Source organism: Bombina bombina, chromosome 2 (genome assembly GCF_027579735.1).
Source record: "Bombina bombina isolate aBomBom1 chromosome 2, aBomBom1.pri, whole genome shotgun sequence".
Lineage (NCBI taxonomy): Eukaryota > Metazoa > Chordata > Amphibia > Anura > Bombinatoridae > Bombina > Bombina bombina.
In genome coordinates, this window is record NC_069500.1 from 902,898,691 (window position 1) to 902,921,573 (window position 22,883).

The following is a 22,883-nucleotide window of genomic DNA, read 5'->3' on the forward strand; positions in this document are numbered from 1 at the left end:
AGGTAATTTTTATGTATGTGCTATCACATGCTATAAATAAATATTATTATTTTTTATGTTTTATTGCCCCTTTTTTAAAATACATTTTTAAATATTGAGTAAAATTTCTTCAGCCATTTTAATTATAATCATTTATGAAAAGTTTTTTCATATTTTATATACACATTGATTTTCAATATGCATGATGCATGCTAAAAATAAGGTGACCAGACTTTTCCTTTTTTTTCAGTGGACAGTCCCCAGACTGAGGAGACTGTCCCTGCGGGGGAAGATGGTCCGCAGTGATGCTGCACGCAGAAGATTTTGAAGTGTTTTATTTTGTTGGCAGCAACACGGATGAGTAGGGCCAGTAGGAAGCGGTAGGAAAAGATTATGTGGGGGTTTTAGGGGTTTTGAGCGAAGAACTTGTGCTCTGCTGACCCCGGGGAAATATCTGTCTGGGCCAAACCTCCACTCACTCGCAGTGATTGTCACTCTTACAGTTCCCTCTACTGCGGTCCTTACTCCCTCCCTTTCTCTATCACTGTCACTAAAAGAGATGCCAGGTTGAGTAGGGACTGCAGTAGAGGGAACAGGAAGGCTAGCCGGGGCAGACTAATCCACATTAGTGGAAGGCAGCGTTATATTTTTACTTCAAATCAGAGCCTGGATTGAGGAACTCCTTCTGGAGCTACACATTTGAAGTGTATGGAGAAGTGATCCTTGTTCTGTTTTTTATGGCTATCTCAAATAAGGGAAATCAAAAAAGAATGTCTCCCACGTGCAAAACATGAACACAAAAGAAATCACTGTGCACTAGCTAGTAGTTCATACTACTATAGCTATAGTACAGTTTTAATGATTTGTAGGCATTTACTGGATAGCAGAACCCAGGTGTAAATAACCCTAGTTAGGACCTTCTTCACTATAAAATCAATGCAGACATTATTTCTAGAATTACACAACCCCTAACAATCAGGCGGTTATTTATTGTACATTTACAGCTGCTACATGCTTTTGCCTTTATGCGGAACAAGAAACACATTTGGATTGTAATATAAAATGTTTACTTATGTAGTGTTCTCCATAGAAAATTATGCCAGCCAGGTGGGATTATGAAGTAGCTGGATGGGGGGGGGGCAATGTGATACTTTGCAATTATTAATTTTTGTTATTTATAAATATTAATTAACCACAAATTAATTTAATTAACAAAAATTGGTTTAATGATAATTTATGCAACAAACTTTGAAAATATTAAATATTAGCTAATTTTAGCTTAAAATACTAGCTTCAATTTTAGCTGGGTGGTCAGTAAAATTGGCTGAGTGGTGTGTCCCTTAAGGGCCAGATTACGAGTGGAGTGCAAAATTGCGCTTTCGCAAGCGTGATATTTGTGCTCCACTTATAATACCAGCGCATGCTATTGTGGGCTGGTCTTTTGCATGGAAGCTTTGTGCTCAATAGAGCGTGTTTCCATTGGCTCCAATGAGATCCTCATAGGCAGCAAAGGGGGGTAAGTCGAGCAGCAATGGGCAGCAATTTTAAATATATATGAATATATTTATATTTACTTATGTGTAAAAGGGACACTAAACCCACATTTTATCTTTCATGATTCAGATAGAGCATGCAATTTTAAGCAACTTTCTAATTTACTCCTATTATCAATTTTTCTTCGTTCTCTTGTTTTGTTTTTTTTAAATTTATTTTTATTGACATGTCAACTTATGGTACTAAACAGAAAAGAAAACTAAAGATATTACAGTCAGACAGGCAGTAACAGTTACAAAACCAAAATACAGAGCAAGAATATCTATATCACCTTTACAGGTTCTAGATCAAGAATATACCAATAATATTTTCTTACTAACATAGTTGTCTGTACTACTCAAACTAATGCAAAAGAAATAATCATCTCTTATCTCGTAGACCAAATCAGAATACTCTAAGTGCCAAAATTGCCACTTTTTATCCTATATAGCAAAACAGAAATCAAAACACAGCATAACAAGACAAGACACGACAAGACAAAACAAGACAAGACAAGACACAGAGAAGGGGAAAGAAAAAAAAAAAAAAGGGGATGGAAGGGGAAGGGAAAGGCATATGCCTTTACCAACTTCGAATATTATTTATTCCTCTCTGGCAACGTAACTGGGCCTATCCTACAATTTATAACTCTTCTAGGCATACAAGACCTGATTCTCGCAGGGGGCCCAAAATTTCTACTTGCAACTCCACAGGTTGCCGTCTAATGACATTCTTCCATTTTAAATAAAACCTCCTGGCCTTTCTTTCATTATTGGGCTCCAAATTCATCTGCTCTATGATTAATTGGTCAATAATTTTTTGGCCAAATTCTGCTATAGTTGGGTATTTCTTAGCTTTCCAATAGCGAAAAGTTAATAACCGCGCAATTTGTATGGCCGTGGTAATTAGTGCATATTCTTCTGATGTAAAGCGCTTATCAAATATAAAAAAGAAGATACTCACTGGTGTAAAGATCACCACTTGGCTCACAACTCTATTTAGCCAAAATGATATCTTCTCCCAAAATTGATATATTTTCGGACAACGCCATACACAATGAAGTATATCGGCCTGTGGAGCCAAGCAGTGAAAGCAATTCCCTTTACACTTCTTGTCCCATTTACCTAGACGAGTTGGAGTAATATAAGCCAAATTTATCAAATAGCTATGTGATTCTTTCCAGGAGGTGAACTTATAACCAACCACATCAATACTCTGGTTTACATTCTTATCTACAAGCTCTGGGATTATTTTTAACCATCTGGTATGCAGGGAATCGAGATGGCCTTTACCCAGATTTTTCATTATCATTCCATACCAAATTGATATGGAATGATACCCTGCGCGGTACATCTGAATACCACTTCCTATTATCCCTAGATGAAAGTTACCGGCAAACTTCTGAAGTGAGAGATTATAGAAATGTCTAACCTGCAAGAACGCAAAGAGGTGATGTTTTGGGATGTCAAATTCTTCCTGTATCTGTGTAAAGGATTTGAATAATCCTGACTCTTCCTCAATTAATTGCCCCAGATACACTATACCTTTCCTTTGCCAGTTATGAAAAATCCCATAACTTAGTCCTGGTGCAAATTCTGGATGTCCCAAAATAGTGAGAAATTTGGAGAACCTGAAATTAATTTTAAGCTCTGAGCAAAACCTCTGCCAGGCTGACACCACATTACTTATCACCTTAATATTTAATATCGGCAATGGCATTTTATCCATAGGCGTGTGTAGGATGGCTTTTAACTTGAAGGGCTTTATTAGGTTATCCTCTATATTTGGGAAAGAGCAGTAATCTTTTTCCGTAATCCAATCAATTGCTATTTTTAACATTGTGACCTGATTGTATAATTTAAGATTGGGGCTTCGTTCTCTTGTTATCTTTATCTGAAAAGCAAGTAAGTAAGATTAGGAGCCGGCCTATTTTTGGTTCACCAATGTACTCCTACTATTTTTTATTTTTAAAAATGAACATTACACTGTATTTTGGGGGCAATTAGGGGACATTTAGAAAATTAACCAGAGGGCTGACCGTGAGCTTGCGGTAGCAATAACCAGCCACTTGTAATAGCTGGTTATTTTTAGCAAATTTGACTGTTTGCAGGCGCGATAAATTAGCGCTCTACTTGTAATCTAGCCCTAAATAGGTCCCGGGCAGAAAACTGCTTATGTGTAAGTAAGATAATTTTGCAGGCCCAAGCTCCTACTGAGCATGTGCAACAGTTCCCAGCGTATACGTATACGCGTCTGCGTTAGACCTTGACTGCACAACCTTGTTTGTTTTTATTGTGTACTGAATCTCCAATGTTTTTAATTGATTAAATACATTTTTGAGAATTTTTGTGCTGCGAACTTTCATTTGCCTATTACAGTGCGCACTACTGCTTGGATTCCTATACGTATACTACTCTGTGATTGGCTGATGGTTGCCACATGACATATATTTTTGTCAGAAAAAAATCTAGTTTATTTGAAATGTAGAGTAAGTGTTATTGGATTATCTTTTAATTATGCAGTTGTTTATTGTAAAATTCGACTGTATTTAATGGTCGTTTACTTTAAAGGGACAGTCAACCCAAATTTTCAAATAGGTAATTCCTATAAAGTTGCTAACAATTTTTAGTTTGCACTGTAGCCTAATTTGTTAGCCTAAATCGTTTATAAGTATTACTACTTACTTGTTTCTTTCTTGCTGTTTAAAATGCCCGCCTGTCCCCTCCCATATTTCGTCATCATGATCATCAGGTTGTTCAGTGTCCAGCTCTAACTCGGCAAATTCTCGTCCTTCCATGCTCCTGTGTTTTGCGCATGCGCATTGCTTCCTTCCCCCTACAGTGTTAGCGGCGCAATGCGCATGCGCAAAAACACAGGAGCATGGAAGGACGAGAATTTGCCGAGTTAGAGCTCGACACTGAACAACCTGACGATCATGATGACGAAATATGGGAGGGGGCAGGCGGGCATTTTAAACAGCAAGTAAGAAACAAGTAAGTAGTAATGCTTATAAACGATTTAGGCTAATAAATTAGGCTACAGTGCAAACTAAAAATCGTTAGCAACTTTATAGGAATGACCTATTTGTAAATTTGGGTTGACTGTCCCTTTTAACTGGAGATTGTCTCAAAGTGCACACTGTAGATTGCAGAAACCTAACTTTTGTATGTATATGCCACTAATTTGCCTCAGCAGAAGGGATCAGACAAGGTTTTTCAGTACTAACCCTCAGAATGGTCATGGCTAGCTGTGTTCAGTTCAGTTTGCCGTCTCCAAATATGACAAGTCGTTTGGGGAGTTTGGCTGTTGGAAAACAATTATGGCAAATAAAGTGTTGATGTATTCATAAAACTGTTAAACTGAAAGCTGCTGGTAGGTTCATTTATTGCAAGACTACAAAAAGTATTGTAATTGCATGGTGTTTTATGTCCCTATAAGGGATTTAAATGTGGTGTTTCAAGTACAAAGTAGAGAATTCAGTACCATTAGAAGCAGCTGTATAATGTAGCTGGGTTTGCAACAATACTTCTTAAAAGTTATAAATGCAAGAGCGATAATATTTTAATGGACATAAAACTGAAACTTTTTTTTTCATGATTTAGATAGAGCCGGTAATTTTAAACAGCTTTTCCATTGACTTCTATTATCTAATGTATGTTGTTCTCTTGGTATCCTTAGCTGAAAAGCATACCTTGGTAGGCTCAGGAGTAGCAATGCATTAATGCGAGCTAGCTGCTGATTGGTGGCTGCACACGTCTCTTGTCATTGACTCTCCAGATGTGTTCAGCTTGCTCCCAGTAGTGCATTACTGCTCCTTCAACAACGAATACTAAGAGATTGAAGCAAAATTGATAATAGACATAAATTGGAAAGTTGCCATAGTGATTCACAGTCCTAAAATGCTCATTGATTTCAGGGGTTTAGCGATTACATCAAAGGTTGAATTGTATGTTGATTGGTTCCTTCTAGTGTTGTGCAGTGGTGCTAATAGTTGACACATAAAAGTAATAAAAGTGCCAACAATATCACAAAGATTAATAAAATAGTAATATAAATGTGACAACATAAAGGATATGTATGCACAAATAAGTCCCAAGTGGGGATATCCAAACAAGCAATTTAATGGACGTCATAATATCTTAGTGCCTCAAAAAGAAATTAAAATAATAGCGGGATTCTGTTATTTATATATCGGTAGAATAAATCAATGCTAATTTATTACTCACGTGGACAAGAGCTAAAAATAGGTCAATGTGTGGCGCAAGCCTGTGTTAATACTGTACAGGCAATCAGTATTCTCAGTATGAATAAAAAAATATATAGTTATTAAAACCTTATCAAAACATAAAATCGTACGGGCAAAAATAAAGTCGCTATGGATATGAGTCAATAGCAATGTAAAGCAAGTGCATATCTATTCCAAAATCACAGATAGCATCACCACGAGTTCGGAAAGTCCAAAGCGTGTCTGTATGTAAGTAGTGTCTGGTAACTCCACTCTTCCTCATGACCACCACATATGTGCAATATCCGACTTGCTTTTCACATCTGATGACGACTTTTTTGAGGATAATTGTGCTCCTTCACATCCGACTCTTAATAGCCAACAAATAATGCGGAATTATTAGTGGATCCACCTTTAGTGAGGGCAATTGTATATATTTCTTATGAGTCTGGGCAAATAATAATGAATATATCAAACTTAATCTTCCATTGGTAACATAAATACCGAAAAATAATCAAAATACATACAAAATTTCTATAAAAATATATATTAAAGATATACACAGGTAAGCAAATGTACAGTTATAATTATGTCACGAGAACAGTTATATAATTTCTATATCGACACATCAAGTAAGAAAGTGACACAGCTCAAAATTCCTGTTCAGACCATTGGGGGTGAGAGTATCCAAAACAAAAATCTATTTATTTTTTAACTGTCCCAACCAATGTATTTTGGGTATCGTCTTTCTCCAATGGTATAAACCTTTTGAGAAAATCTGTTAGATAAATTCTTTAACAATCATATGTTCCACACATGTTAATGGCCTGTTTCATATTTGTCCCTAATTATTCTCAGCAAGAAAGATAGATAAGGGGGAAACTTAAAGGGATACTAAACCCAAATTGTTTCTTTCATGATTCAGATAGAGCATGCAATTTCAAACAACTTACTCCTATTATCAATTTTTCTTTGTTCTCTTGCCATCTTTATTTAAAAATTTGAATGTAAGCTTAGCAGCCGGCCCATTTTTGGTTCAGAACCTGGGTAGCACTTGCTGGTTGGTGGCTAAATGTAGCCACAAATCAGCAAGCGCTATCCAGGGTCTGAACCAAAAAAGGGCCGGCTCCTTAGCTTAGATTCCTGCTTTTTCAAATAAAGATAGCAAGAGAACGAAGAAAAATTAATAATAGGAGTAAATTAGAAAGTTGCTTAAAATTGCATGATCTATATGAATCATGAAAGAAAAAAATTGGTTTTAGTATCCCTTTAAGTTTAAAGAAGGCAACACCCAACCAATTAACAATTTTCAGAGTCGACTGCTTGCCTGCACATGACGAGAACGGATTGTTAAGTGAACTGCTGCCTGTGAGCGCATGATGACCCGTTATGAATCGCTAATCTATCGCTGTGATCAGCTGCACTGCAGGCCTGTGTGGTGACATCACAGTGTGGGTGAGACAGGTAAGGGAGCTGGATGATGGGTTGCTGTTCAAACCCCTCGATCTTAGCTCCCTTACTAGTCACAGACCTCCAAGACCCCTTATTTGAAAGAGAATCACCTGCTCTTTTAAATTGTATTGGAAAGATTACAACAAAGCAGATATTTGAAAAAGTTTTTTAGTTCAAACACAATATATGGGGACTTGTTTGAGAATGGGGCATTTTATACTCTATAAATAAAGTTTATTTACTAGTAGATAAGTCCCTCTCTTCAAAAAAATATGAATTTTGTCTGTATAGTCAGGTGATCACTGTGGTAACAGTGATCACCTTGCAAGAAAAACGTGCTTTTATTTCTGTAGTGCACAATGGGGCCTCAATAATCTATATTATAACCCCCAAAAGCACATATGGACCCCTATTTCACATGTGGCTACCATTAATGACATTTTAATAAGGTGATCACATTAACAGCAGTGGTCCCTAGCCATTTTCAATATTATTTACTAAAATCTTAATAAAAATATATATTTTATTTTTTTACCATTTTTTTCTGCAGATATCTCACATGTCATCAAATATAAATATAATAATAGTATATTGTGAATCTGCTGGGCCTGCTGAAGAAAAACAATATATCATTTGTGTGGGTCACTCACTAGAATTGGATTTACAATAATGTTTACATTTCAAACAAAGCTCAAATTGGTTCAGCACTTGAGTGTTAAAATGGCTTAGCAGCAAAATGGTTAAATTACAGGAAATGGGGGCAAAATAAATAATGAAAGTATATTGCCAAGCATTTTAACTGCACGTAATTTAACATTTTAAAATACAATCTTGTACTGCTTAATGTGCATTTAACTGAATCATGTGCTTGTTTGTGTTGTTCTCATTCTATAGAACGATGCAGATTCTTCTGACATCGACTCAATAAAATATACAATTCATATTAATATATGACTATTAGCAGTTACCATATCTAATGGTTTACTACAGTATTTCTGTTGCATGCACACTTATGTAGTAGCATATTCATTGCTTTGTTCTTCTGCTTTCAGGGTATTCGTTTTGATCCAGAAATTCCTCAGACGTTACGACTGGAGTTTGCAAAAGCAAATACAAAAATGGCCAAGAGCAAGCTAGTCGGTACCCCAAACCCTAGCTCACCTCAGATTAACAATATACCTCAGTTTATCTCTAGGGATCAATGTGAGTATCTTACATCTGTTTTATGACTGCGTTTACAAGGAACTCAAAATTTCAGAGACTGTCTGGTTCTTCAAGTGTCTATTTTCTTTTAATGTTGATGGCTGAGGTAATAGAGAATTACTTTTGTCTCTTTCATCTCCATCAATGATTAACCACACAGAGAAAAAAAAGCATGTGACTAAACAGTGATTTGTTCTCCAAAACTTTTTTTTTTTAACTAAAGGGGCATGAAACTCAAGATTCAGAAAGAGCATGCAATTTTATGTCCCGTTTTAATTTGCTCCTATTAGCAAATTTACTTTGTTTTCTTGGCATCTTTTGTTGAAAAGCATACTTAGGTAGGCTGATAAGGAGTGACGCATAGCTAGGACCTAGCTGGTGACTGGTCATTATGTTTTTGCCATGATGTGTTTAGCTTGTATATAACAGTGTATTTAACACCTGCAAAGGGTTTAAATCAACTCTAGAGCAGCAATGCACTATAAGGACCCAGCCAATCACATCTGGTGAGCCAAAACCAATAGCTATTTGTGCATTGCCTTCAATCACCAATTAGCTCCCAGTAGTTTGCAGTCTTTGCAGGTCTTAAATGCAAGAAACTGTACAATTTAACATATTAGAGGGGTCTTTCTTCAATTTTATGTCCTTTAACAACCATTCGCCTAGATTACGAGTTCTGCGTTAGGTTTAAAAAGCAGCGTTAAGGGGTCCTAACCCTGCTTTTTAACGCCCGCTGGTATTACGAGTCTGGCAGGTACAGGTGTACCGCTCACTTTCTTTCCGCGACTCGAGGCTACCGCAAATCCTCTTACGTCAATTGCGTATCCTATCTTTTTAATGGGATTTGCCTAACGCCGGTATTACGAGTCTTGGAAGAAGTGAGCAGTAGAGCCTCTACCGACAAGACTCCAACCGCAAAAAAAAGTCAGTAGTTAAGAGTTTTATGGGCTATCGCCGGAACATAGAGCTCTTAACTACTGTGCTATAAAGTACACTAACACCCATAAACTACCTATGAACCCCTAAACCGAGCCCCACCCACATCGCAAACCCTTTAATAAAAATGTTTAACCCCTAATCTGCCGACCGGACATCGCCGCCACCTACATTATAGCTATGAACCCCTAATCTGCTGCCCCTAACATCGCCGACACCTATATTATATTTATTACCCCCTAATCTGCCCCCCCCCCAACTTCGCCGCCACCTACCTACACTTATTAACCACTAATCTGCCGACCGGACATCACCAACCACTATAATAAATGTATTAACCCCTAAACCGCCGCACTCCCGCCTCGCAAACATTATAATATATTTTATTAACCCCTAATCTGCCCTCCCTAACATCACCGCCACCTTCCTACAATTATTAACCCCTAATCTGCCGCCCCCAATGTCGCCGCTACTATAGTAAATTTATTAACCCCTAAACCTAAGTCTAACCCTAACACCCCCCTAACTTAAATATAATTTAAATTAAACAAACTAAATTTAATAACATTAAATAAATTATTCCTATTTAACCTCTTAAGGACATATGACAGAATTTTTCCGTCATAAAACAATTGAGCAAACTGAAAGCTGTGTCATTAAAGGGTTAAAACTAAATACTTACCTATAAAATAAACCCTAATATAGCTACAATATAACTAATTGTAGCTATTTTAGGATTTATATTTATTTTACAGGCAACTTTGTATTTATTTTAACTAGGTACAATAGCTATTAAATAGTTATTAACTATTTAATAGCTACCTAGTTAAAATAATTACAAAATTACCTGTAAAATAAATCCTAACCTAAGTTACAAATGCACCTAACACTACACTATCATTAAACTAATTAAATAAATTACCTACAATTATCTAAACTAAAATACAATTAAATAAACTAAACTATAATACAAAAAAAACAAACACTAAATTACAGAAAATAAAAAAAAAATACAAGAAGTTTAAACTAATTACACCTAATCTAAGCCCCCTAATAAAATAAAAAAGCCCCCCAAAATAATAAAATGCCCTACCCTATCCTAAATTACAAAATTATCAGCTCTTTTACCAGCCCTTAAAAGGGCTTTTTGCGGGGCATTGCCCCAAAGTAATCAGCTCTTTTACCTGTAAATAAAAATACAATACCCCCCAACATTACAAACCACCACCCATGTACCCCTACTCTAAAAACCCACCCAAACCCCCCTTAAAAAAAAACTAACACTAACCCCCTGAAGATCTCCCTACCTTGAGTCGTCTTCACTCAGCCGAGCCAAATTCTTCATCCAAGCAGGCAAGAAGAGGTCCTCCATCCGGTAGAAGTCTTCATCCAAGCGGGGCAAGAAGAGGGCTTCCATCAGATTGAAGTCTTCATCCAAGCTGAATCTTCTATCTTCATCCATCCGGAGTGGAGCGGCAGCATCCTGAAGACCTCCGACGCGGAACATCCATCTTGGCTGACGACTTCCCGACGAATGACGGTTCCTTTAAATGACGTCATCCAAGATGGCGTCCCTCGAATTCCTAGCATTCTATCAGCCAATCGGAATTAAGGTTGGAAAAATCTGATTGGCTGATTCAATCAGCCAACCAGATTGAAGTTCAATCCGATTGGCTGATCCAATCAGCCAATCGGATTGCCCTCGCATTCTATTGGCTGTTCCGATCAGCCAATAGAATGCAAGGTCAATCCGATAGATAGAAGATTCCGCTTGGATGAAGACTTCAATAGGATGGAAGACCTCTTCTGCCCCGCTTGGATGAAGACTTCATCTGGATGGAGGACCTCTTCTTGCCTGCTTGGATGAAGAATTCGGCTCGGCTGAATAAAGACGACTCAAGGTAGGGAGATCTTCAGGGGGTTAGTGTTAGGTTTTTTTAAGGGGGGTTTGTGTGGGTTTTAGAGTATGGGTACGTGGGTGGTGGGTTGTAATGTTGGGGGGGTATTGTATTTTTATTTACAGGTAAAATAGCTGATTACTGTGGGGCAATGCCCCGCAAAAAGCCCTTTTAAGGGCTGGTAAAAGAGCTGATTACAGGTAGCCCTCAGTTTACGCCGGGGTTAGGTTCCAGAAGGAATGGTTGTAAATCGAAACCATTGTAAATTGAAACCCAGTTTATAATGTAAGTCAACGGGAAGTGAGGGAGTAGGGTTCCAGGCCCCTCTCAAAATTGTCATAAGTAACACCTAATACAATATTTTTAAAGCTTTGAAATGAAGACTTTAAATATGTAACAGCATTATAAACCTAATAAAATAATCACACAACACAGAATATATCATTAAACTAAGTTAAATGAACAAAACATCTGCTAAACAGCATTATAAACCTAATAAAATAACCACACAACACAGACTTCACTTGCATTTTTCTGCAAACAGTTCTTTCTATGCATTCCAATCTGGACTGAGTTATAGACAGGAAGATCTTGTTCCTTTGAAATCTGCTCGATAGCTCAGGTCTGGTTAAACTGATTAATTTCAGCTTGCTTGGCTTTGCTGCAACACAAGCGGACAGCTCCACCTACTGGCTATTTTAATAAATGCACTGCTTCTCAATGCTTTTCAATAGCAGTCACATGACTGGAAAAAAAGGTTGTTATTCTGAAACGGTGTAAATTGAACCGTTGTAAAACGAGGGCCATCTGTACTTTGTAATTTAGGATAGGGTAGGGCATTTTATTATTTTGGGGGGGCTTTTTATTTTATTAGGGGGCTTAGATTAGGTGTAATTAGTTTAAACTTATTGTATTTTTTTATTTTCTGTAATTTAGTGGGGGGGGTTTTGTATTATAGTTTAGTTTATTTAATTGTATTTTAGTTTAGATAATTGTAGGTAATTTATTTAATTAATGTAATGATAGTGTAGTGTTAGGTGTATTTGTAACTTAGGTTAGGATTTATTTTACAGGTAATTTTGTAATTATTTTAACTAGGTAGCTATTAAATAGTTAATAACTATTTAATAGCTATTGTACCTAGTTAAAATAAATACAAAGTTGCCTGTAAAATAAATATAAATCCTAAAATAGCTACAATGTAACTATTAGTTATATTGTAGCTATATTAGGGTTTATTTTATAGGTAAGTATTTAGTTTTAAATAGGAATAATTTATTTAATGTTATTAATTTTAGTTCGTTTAATTTAAATTATATTTAAGTTAGGGGGGTGTTAGGGTTAGGTTTAGACTTAGGTTTAGGGGTTAACACTTTATTATAGTAGCAGCGACATTGGGGGCGGCAGATTAGGGGTTAATAATTGTAGGTAGGTGGCGGCGATGTTAGGGAGGGCAGATTAGGGGTTAATAAAATTTATTATAGTGTTTGCGAGTGCGGTGGTTTAGGGGTTAATACATTTATTATAGTGGCGGCGATGCCGGTCGGCAGATTAGGGGTTAATAAGTGTAGGTAGGTGGCGGCAACGTTGGGGGGGGGGCAGATTATGGGGTAATAAATATAATATAGGTGTCGGCGATGTTAGGGACATCAAATTAGGGGTTCATAGGGATAATGTAGGTTTCGGAGGTGTCCGGATCGGCAGATTAGGGGTTAATAGTATAATGCAGGTGTCAGCGATAGCGGGGACGGCAGATTAGGGGTTAATAAGTGTAAGGTTAGAGGTGTTTAGACTCGGGGTTCATGTTAGGATGTTAGGTGTAGACTTAGAAAGTGTTTCCGCGTTAGGAGCTGAATGCTGCTTTTTTGCAGGTGTTAGGTTTTTTTTCAGCCAGCTCAGCCCCATTATTTCCTATGGGGATATCGTGCACGAGCACGTTTTTCCATCTTACCGTTACCGTAAGCAATGCTGGTATTGAGGGTCGAAGTGGAGCTAAATTATGCTCAACGCTCCCTTTTCTGAGGCTAACGCAGCCATTCAGACAACTCGTAATACCAGCGTTGGCTTAAGGGTGCGCTGGAAAAAAAAGGATCGTTAGCAGCGCTGGTCTTTACCGACAAAACTTGTAATCTAGGCGATTGTTTTGTTTTTTTGTATTTACTGATATTTTTGCTTTATTCAGCCAATCAGTGCTTGAGTGTGCAGACAGCAAGTCTAGTTATGTTTATTATGCCAGATACTATAAACCTCAGACACCTCTGCACCTTGTTGCTTCCTTTCTCTCCTTTACTTCGGTCGAATGACTGGGGTTGGAGGGAAGGGAGGTGATATTTAACAGCTTTGCTGTGGTGCTCTTTGCCGCCTCCTGCTGGGCAGGAGTGATATTCCCAATAGTAATTAGATGATCCATGGACTCATCGTGTCAAGAAATAAATAAATTTATTAGGTAAGCATATTTTTTTTTTTTTTTTTTTTGTGCTGGCTACTAGATTTAGAGCAAATGTATTGAGCTTTGGTTTATGTGTGTATTGTGCACGCACACAGATGTGTGTGCTTGTACACGGATACACAGAATGCTTATCAAAGTTATATCAAAAGATGTGGCCGTTTTTTAAACATAGAAGAACATTAGCTTTCTTAATGAAAAAAAGCAGAAACTGAGATATACTTATGTTGAACTATAGTGTCACATTCTTGTGCAGTAAATATATAACTTTAGGTAATAAAAAAAGAATTTGTATTCAGAGCACTCCCTAAAAAAAAAACTAAACTACTAACTATTCCAATAGGAATTTAGCAAAAAGTATTGTCTGTATTCTAACAATGTCAAACCTTTTGTCACTTTTTTTTGTTTTCCAAACTGATTGCCTTTGGGGTCAATCACATCCAACTTGAGTTGTTATTTTTTTGCAGTCCCTTTGAGATATCTAAAATATTCCATATGATTTTCTTTGGAAACAGTAATGTTTATTTTGTATTAGTCAATATGTAAGCATTGATCAATTCAGATAGTTATGTCATAGTGGCTCTTATAAATTATTTTTTTGGACTAGGGGGCCGATTTATTAAAGTGCGGACTGACATACGATGCAGCGTATCATGTCCGCCGCACATCGATAAATGCCGACAGCAGGAGTTTCTTAGCGATGAGAGAGGTTTCTCAGATCCTGGAATGGGCGGAGACCTACAACTGTATGCTGCCAGCGATCTACATTCCGGGTGTGGACAACTGGGAAGCAGACTTCCTTAGCAGGCAATCCTTTCACCCGGGGGAATGGTCTCTCCACCCCGAGGTATTTGCAGAGATATGCTTCAGATGGGGGGATGCCGGAGAGAGACCTCATGGCCTCCCGTCTAAATGCCAAACTACCCAGGTACGGGGATCCTCAAGCAAAACTAATAGATGATTTAGCGGTTCCCTGGAAGTTCAGACTCATATATCTATTTCCTCCATTACCTCTTCTCCCCCGTGTGGTGGCTCGGATCAAACGGGAGCAAGCATCTGTGATTCTAATTGCTCCATCCTGGCCGCAAAAGACTTGGTTCGCGGATCTGATGGAGGTTACCCTGTCTAAGGGATCTGCTACTACAGGATCCCTTCCTACATCAAAATTTAGATTCTCTGAGGCTGACTGTGTTATCAAAGGGTCAATTGAAAATAAACTTGAATCCTGCGTCGTATTTGTCGCAAGATTGATCCGCCGTAGTTATCAAAGCGTCAAGATCTGCAAATGTTGAAATTTGTGACGTAATATACACTCCCGCGATCTCAATCCAACGCAGATCGATGCTTGCGTCATTACAGATGTTTCAAATTCAGATTCGACTCTATTTGACCTTTTTCCAAATTTAACAAACATTTAACAGGTACGCTTGCATCTATTCTGATGCTGTGTACCTAGTTTTCAATCCGCCACCCTTGAGGCCAAGGATGCCATAGAAATCAATTGGAGTCTGAAAACACAGAAAGCTTATGTTCGATGCTGCTAGAGAATGAAGTATATTACATAATAAAAGTAAATTAGAAACTCTATTAAAATTGTATACCCTTTCTAAATCAAACAATATTATTGCTACACATTTGGTGCACTAGTAGATATGAGGATAAAAATGAAAAATACATTACTTATGGATTATGTTACAAATGTGTCTCTCTTTGCAAAGCAAGGGGACAATATTATTTCTCCAAATTTGTTAAAAAGTTTTGCCCCAAACTTGTCGCACTAATAGATATAGAAATAAAAATGAAATAAATACACAACATAATATAGCTAACTTCCTTTTTATTTTTTGTGAAAAATCTATGTGCACTATGTTTAAGCCATGTAAAACAAGTCACACTCTCCACTTCGTACCAAATTGGACGCAACACTTTTCGCACGAATTATGACACAAACTCCTAAACAACCCACACACTAGTGAATTTTTTAACCACTTTTGATTGGAATATGCATAATCACATGATTTATGACATCAGCCAATCTGATTCAAATATACATTTTAAACTATCACTAACGAATCAAATTGCTCAATACTTGTGTCATTGATTACTCAGAACTTGTAAGTGCCATTAGTCAATGTCATTGATTACTCAGAACTTGTAAGTGCTATTTGTTACATTGTGTATTATACTTTGAAAGTATGTATATGTGAAACATTGATACTGACATTAGGACATACAGTGTAATATTTTAGATAATGATTTTAAAATTCAAATTGATGTTTGATTCAATATAATCTTAAGATGATAGCTCAAAGGGATAGCCCACCTAATATTTAAACTGTCATGATTCAGATACAGCAGAAATTAAAATCACCTCTTTACTGTCATGCTATCCCTTTAAGCTGATAGCTCAAAGGGATAGCCCACCTAACATTTAAACTGTCATGATTCAGATACAGCAGAAATTAAAATCACCTCTTTACTGTCATGCTATTTTCAGTATATTTCTTCCTTCTCTTGAATTACTTTTTCAGTAAGAAATGTCATTTTATATGCCAGCCCATTTTATAACACCTGTGTAGGGGTGGTTTTTAAAACTAGATTGCAATCAGGAGGGGTTACACAGATACAGAGAGAAAACAGGCCCAGCTCTTAAAAAATCCATTGATTGCAAATGAATAAATATGATACCCTGATTACATGCTATGGCCTAGATTTGGAGTTCGGCGGTAGCCGTCAAAACCAGCGTTAGAGGCTCCTAACGCTGGTTTTGGCTGCCCGCTGGTATTTGGAGTCAGTGATTAAAGGGTCTAACGCTCACTTTTCAGCCGTGACTTTTCCATACCGCAGATCCCCCTACGCCATTTGCGTATCCTATCTTTTCAATGGGATCTTCCTAACGCCGGTATTTAGAGTCGTTTCTGAAGTGAGCGTTAGAGCTCTAACGACAAAACTCCAGCCGCCTGAAAATAGCAGGAGTTAAGAGCTTTCTAGGCTAACGCCGGTTCATAAAGCTCTTAACTACTGTACCCTAAAGTACACTAACACCCATAAACTACCTATGTACCCCTAAACCAAGCTCCCCCCACATCGCCGCCACTCGATTAAAATATTTTAACCCCTAATCTGCCGACCGCCACCTACGTTATACTTATGTACCCCTAATCTGCTGCCCCTAACCCCGCCGACCCCTGTATTACATTTATTAACCCCTAACCTGCCCCCCACAACGTCGCCGACACCTGCCTACACTTATTAACCCCTAATCTGCCAGCTACTTAAAATAATTAACCCCTAATCTTCCGACCGCAAAGCGCCGCCACCTACGTTATCCCTATGTACCCCTAATCTGCTGCCCCTAACACCGCCGACCCCTATATTATATTTATTAACCCCTAATCTACCCCCCTCAACGTCGCCGACACCTGCCTACACTTATTAACCCCTAATCTGCCGAGCGGACCGCACCGCTACTATAATAAAGTTATTAACCCCTAACCCGCCTCACTAACCCTATCATAAATAGTATTAACCCCTAATCTGCCCTCCCTAACATCGCCGACACCTACCTTCAATTATTAACCCCTAATCTGACGACCGAAGATCATCGCTACTATAATAAATGGATTAACCCCTAAAGCTAAGTCTAACCCTAACACTAACACCCCCCTAACTTAAATATAATTTACATCTAACGAAATAAATTAACTCTTATTAAATAAATGATTCCTATTTAAAGCTAAATACTTACCTGTAAAATAAATCCTAATATAGCTACAATATAAATTATAATTATATTATAGCTATTTTAGGATTAATATTTATTTTACAGGCAACTTTGTAATTATTTTAACCAGGTACAATAGCTATTAAATAGTTAAGAACTATTTAATAGTTACCTAGTTAAAATAATAACAAATTTACCTGTAAAATAAATCCTAACCTAAGATATAATTAAACCTAACACTACCCTATCAATAAATTAATTAAATAAACTACCTACAATTACCTACAATTAACCTAACACTACACTATCAATAAATTAATTAAACACAATTCCTACAAATAAATACAATTAAATAAACTAGCTAAAGTACAAAAAATAAAAAAGAACTAAGTTACAAAAAATAAAAAAATATTTACAAACATAAGAAAAATATTACAACAATTTTAAACTAATTACACCTACTCTAAGCCCCCTAATAAAATAACAAAGCCCCCCAAAATAAAAAATTCCCTACCCTATTCTAAATTAAAAAAGTTACAAGCTCTTTTACCTTACCAGCCCTGAACAGGGCCCTTTGCGGGGCATGCCCCAAGAATTTCAGCTCTTTTGCCTGTAAAAAAAAACATACCATACCCCCCCCCCAACATTACAACCCACCACCCACATACCCCTAATCTAACCCAAACCCCCCTTAAAGAAACCTAACACTAAGCCCCTGAAGATCTTCCTACCTTGTCTTCACCATCCAGGTATCACCGATCCGTCCTGGCTCCAACATCTTCATCCAACCCAAGCGGGGGTTGGCGATCCATCATCCGGTGGCTGAAGAGGTCCAGAAGAGGCTCCAAAGTCTTCCTCCTATCCGGCAAGAAGAGGACATCCGGACCGGCAAACATCTTCTCCAAGCGGCATCTTCGATCTTCTTCCATCCGCTGCGGAGCGGGTCCATCTTGAAGCAGGCGATGCGGATCCATCCTCTTCTTCCGTTGTCTCCCGACGAATGACGGTTCCTTTAAGGGACGTCATCCAAGATGGCGTCCCTCGAATTCCGATTGGCTGATAGGATTCTATCAGCCAATCGGAATTAAGGTAGGAATTTTCTGATTGGCTGATGGAATCAGCCAATCAGAATCAAGTTCAATCCGATTGGCTGATCCAATCAGCCAATCAGATTGAGCTTGCATTCTATTGGCTGATCGGAACAGCCAATAGAATGCGAGCTCAATCTGATTGGCTGATTGGATCAGCCAATCGGATTGAACTTGATTCTGATTGGCTGATTCCATCAGCCAATCAGAAAATTCCTACCTTAATTCCGATTGGCTGATAGAATCCTATCAGCCAATCGGAATTCGAGGGACGCCATCTTGGATGACGTCCCTTAAAGGAACCGTCATTCGTCGGGAGACAACGGAAGAAGAGGATGGATCCGTGTCGCCTGCTTCAAGATGGACCCGCTCCGCACCGGATGGAAGAAGATCGAAGATGCCGCTTGGAGAAGATGTTTGCCGGTCCGGATGTCCTCTTCTTGCCGGATAGGAGGAAGACTTTGGAGCCTCTTCTGGACCTCTTCAGCCACCGGATGATGGATCGCCAACCCCCGCTTGGGTTGGATGAAGATGTTGGAGCCAGGACGGATCGGTGATACCTGGATGGTGAAGACAAGGTAGGAAGATCTTCAGGGGCTTAGTGTTAGGTTTCTTTAAGGGGGGTTTGGGTTAGATTAGGGGTATGTGGGTGGTGGGTTGTAATGTTGGGGGGGGGTATGGTAAGTTTTTTTTTTTACAGGCAAAAGAGCTGAAATTCTTGGGGCATGCCCGCAAAGGGCCCTGTTCAGGGCTGGTAAGGTAAAAGAGCTTGTAACTTTTTTAATTTAGAATAGGGTAGGGAATTTTTTATTTTGGGGGGCTTTCTTATTTTATTAGGGGGCTTAGAGTAGGTGTAATTAGTTTAAAATTGTTGTAATATTTTTCTTATGTTTGTAAATATTTTTTTATTTTTTGTAACTTAGTTCTTTTTTATTTTTTGTACTTTAGCTAGTTTATTTAATTGTATTTATTTGTAGGAATTGTGTTTAATTAATTTATTGATAGTGTAGTGTTAGGTTAATTGTAGGTAATTGTAGGTAGTTTATTTAATTAATGTATTGATAGGGTAGTGTTAGGTTTAATTATATCTTAGGTTAGGATTTATTTTACAGGTAAATTTGTTATTATTTTAACTAGGTAGCTATTAAATAGTTAATAACTATTTAATAGCTATTGTACCTGGTTAAAATAATTACAAAGTTGCCTGTAAAATAAATATTAATCCTAAAATAGCTATAATATAATTATAATTTATATTGTAGCTATATTAGGATTTATTTTACAGGTAAGTATTTAGCTTTAAATAGGAATAATTTATTTAATAAGAGTTAATTTATTTCGTTAGATGTAAATTATATTTAAGTTAGGGGGGTGTTAGTGTTAGGGTTAGACTTAGCTTTAGGGGTTAATACATTTATTAGAATAGCGGTGAGGTCCGCTCGGCAGATTAGGGGTTAATAATTGAAGGTAGGTGTCAGCGATGTTAGGGAGGGCAGATTAGGGGTTAATACTATTTATGATAGGGTTAGTGAGGCGGATTAGGGGTTAATAACTTTATTATAGTAGCGCTCAGGTCCGCTCGGCAGATTAGGGGTTAATAAGTGTAGGCAGGTGTCGGCGACGTTGAGGGGGGCAGATTAGGGGTTAATAAATATAATATAGGGGTCGGCGATGTTAGGGCAGCAGATTAGGGGTACATAGGGATAACGTAGGTTGCGGCGGTTTACGGAGCGGCAGATTAGGGGTTAAAAAAAATATGCAGGGGTCAGCGATAGCGGGAGCGGCAGATTAGGGGTTAATAAGTGTAAGGGTAGGGGTGTTTAGACTCGGGGTACATGTTAGAGTGTTAGGTGCAGACGTAGGAAGTGTTTCCCCATAGGAAACAATGGGGCTGCGTTAGGAGCTGAACGCTGCTTTTTTGCAGGTGTTAGGTTTTTTTTCAGCTCAAACAGTCCCATTGTTTCCTATGGGAGAATCGTGCACGAGCACGTTTTTGAGGCTGGCCGCGTCCGTAAGCAACTCTGGTATCGAGAGTTGCATTTGCGGTAAAAATGCTCTACGCTCCTTTTTTGGAGCCTAACGCAGCATTTGTTTGAACTCTCGATACCAGAGTTAAATTTATGGTGCGGCCAGAAAAAAGCCCGCGGAGCGTTAACAGCCCATCTACCGCCGAACTCCAAATCTAGGCCTATATTTGCAATTATTCCTGCTCAGAATAATAATAAATTGACACTATATACATATTGTGGCATAAATAAACACAGAGATATGACAGACAACATTGTTTAGAACAAAAAAAGGAACTTAGGGACATGTAAATATGTTTGCAAAAAATAACATACACACACACACACATATATATATATATATATAAATGTATATACAAGTATGTGAAAAGATATGTACAAATTCTAGCATTAATAATCATTTATAAAAAACAAGAGATAAAAGCATATCATGACTTCTAGAAATACAAATACATATTAATTTATGTGAAAGTATCATATAACAGATTTTTTTTTTTGTATAACAAATAAATATAAAAATAACTTTATGAGATATTATTTGTTGAGGCATAAATCTATCTATTCCTTGGACATTAACAGACGAAAAAATAAAGATTAGCTTAGAGAAATGTGCTTGTTCATGGACAGTTATGAAATGGTATAATTAAAGTTGGGAAAAACCCGAATAACCACGTCATCGATGACTGTTAGTTAACAGCAGTCCGATGCTCATTGCGCCATACTTCACGCACGTGTTTTTTTACGTTTTTTTAAATAAATAAGGGGATCGTATGTGGATCCGCGTCAGCGATGTCTGGCGAGCAAATTGGCGCCGGCGAATGCACTGAGATTGACGCTTTGATAAATATACCCCTTAGTCTTAGCCAAGAGAGGTTTCTCTGAGAGTGTTATTGACACTTTGATTCAAGCTTGTAAGCCACTTAACGCATCTACCATAAGGTGTGGCAGACTTATCTGCACTGGTGTGAAGAGGGTGGTTTTTCTTGGCATAAGGTTAAGGTTGCCAGAATTTTATCTTTTTCTCTAGGAAGGACTGGCGAAGGGTCTATCTGCTAGTTCCCTGAAGGGACAGCTATTGGCCCTGTCCGTGTTGCTGCACAAGACATTAGCTGAGCTTCCGAATGTGCAGTCCCCTTTGTTAAGGCCCTGACTAGGATCAGGCCTGTGTTTAGAAGGGTGGCCCCACCTTGGAGTCTATTCTTCGTGTGTTGCAGCAGGCTCCATTTGTGCCAATGCATAATGTTGACATTAAACTGTTATTCTGAAAGGTTCTGCTTCTGTTGGCTATTACGTCTGCTTGCAGAGTCTCGGAGATTTCAGCCTTGCAATATGACCCCCCTTACCTTGTTTTTCACGCTGATAAGGCGGTTTTACGTACTAAGTTAGGTTTCCTTCCCAAGGTGGTGTCAGATCGTAACAATCAGGAGATTGTTGTTCCTTCCTTGTGTCCCAATCCTTCCTTGGCAAAGGAACGTTTGATCCACAATTTAGATGTGGTTCGTGCCTTGAAGTTTTATCTTCAGGCTACTAAGGAGTTCAGACAATCTTCATCTTGTTTGTCATCTATGCAGGTAAACGTAGGGGTCAGAAGGCCACTACGTCTTCCCTGTCTTTCTGGTTGAGGAGTGTCATCCACCTAGCTTATGAGACAGCGGTACAACAGCCTCCTGAGAGGATTACGGCTTATTCCACTAGAGCAGTAGCTTCTTCCTGGGACTTTAAGAACGAAGCCTCTATTGATCAGATTTGTAAGGCGGCTACCTAGTCCTCCTTACATACTTTTTCTAAATTTTACAAGTTTGATGTGTTTGCTTCGGTTGAAGCAACTTTTGGGAGAAAGGTTTTGCAGGCTGTAAGGCCCTCAGATTAGGGTCCGCCTCCTTTTTGTTCCCTACCGTTATTCTTTCAGTGTCCTCTGGAGCTTGGGCATGGTTTTCCCAACAGTAAGAAATGAAGTCGTGGACTCATCCTGCCTTATGGAAAGAAAACAAAATTTATGCCTACCAGATAAGTTCCTTTCTTTCCTGGCGGGGTCCATGACCCCGTCCGTTAGATATTTTTGTTTGGGCAGCTCCCTTTTTATAATTTCTTCTGGCACCTTTATACCCTGATTTTTCTCCTACTTTTCCTTGTTCCCTCGGCCGAATGACTGGGAGGATAGGGGAAGTGGGAGGGATATTTAAGCCTTTGGCTGGGGTGTCTTTGCCTCCTCCTGGTGGCCTGGTGTTGTTTTTCCCAACAGTAAGGAATGAAATCGTGGACTCTCCCTGCCAGGAAAAAAAGGAATATATCTGGTAAGCATCAATTTAGTTTTTTACCTCTGCAATTACTTAGTATCTAAGCTTCTGCTGACTGCCTCCTTATTTCAGATC

General features: G+C 38.2%; 1 protein-coding gene across 2 annotated transcripts in view; it reads left to right on the top strand.

Annotated features, from left to right (window-relative positions):
• RBPMS (RNA binding protein, mRNA processing factor) overlaps positions 1-22,883 on the top strand; it is a 570,413-nt gene that overhangs the window by 350,677 nt on the left and 196,853 nt on the right. For both annotated transcript variants that reach the window (XR_008400695.1, XM_053703279.1), the window contains exon 5: positions 8,242-8,392. Coding sequence is in view for 1 of the 2 variants with exons in the window: in XM_053703279.1 (XP_053559254.1) it covers positions 8,242-8,392 (151 nt within the window). In the remaining variant the exon portion in view is untranslated. The remainder of the gene's footprint in view (positions 1-8,241; positions 8,393-22,883) is intronic.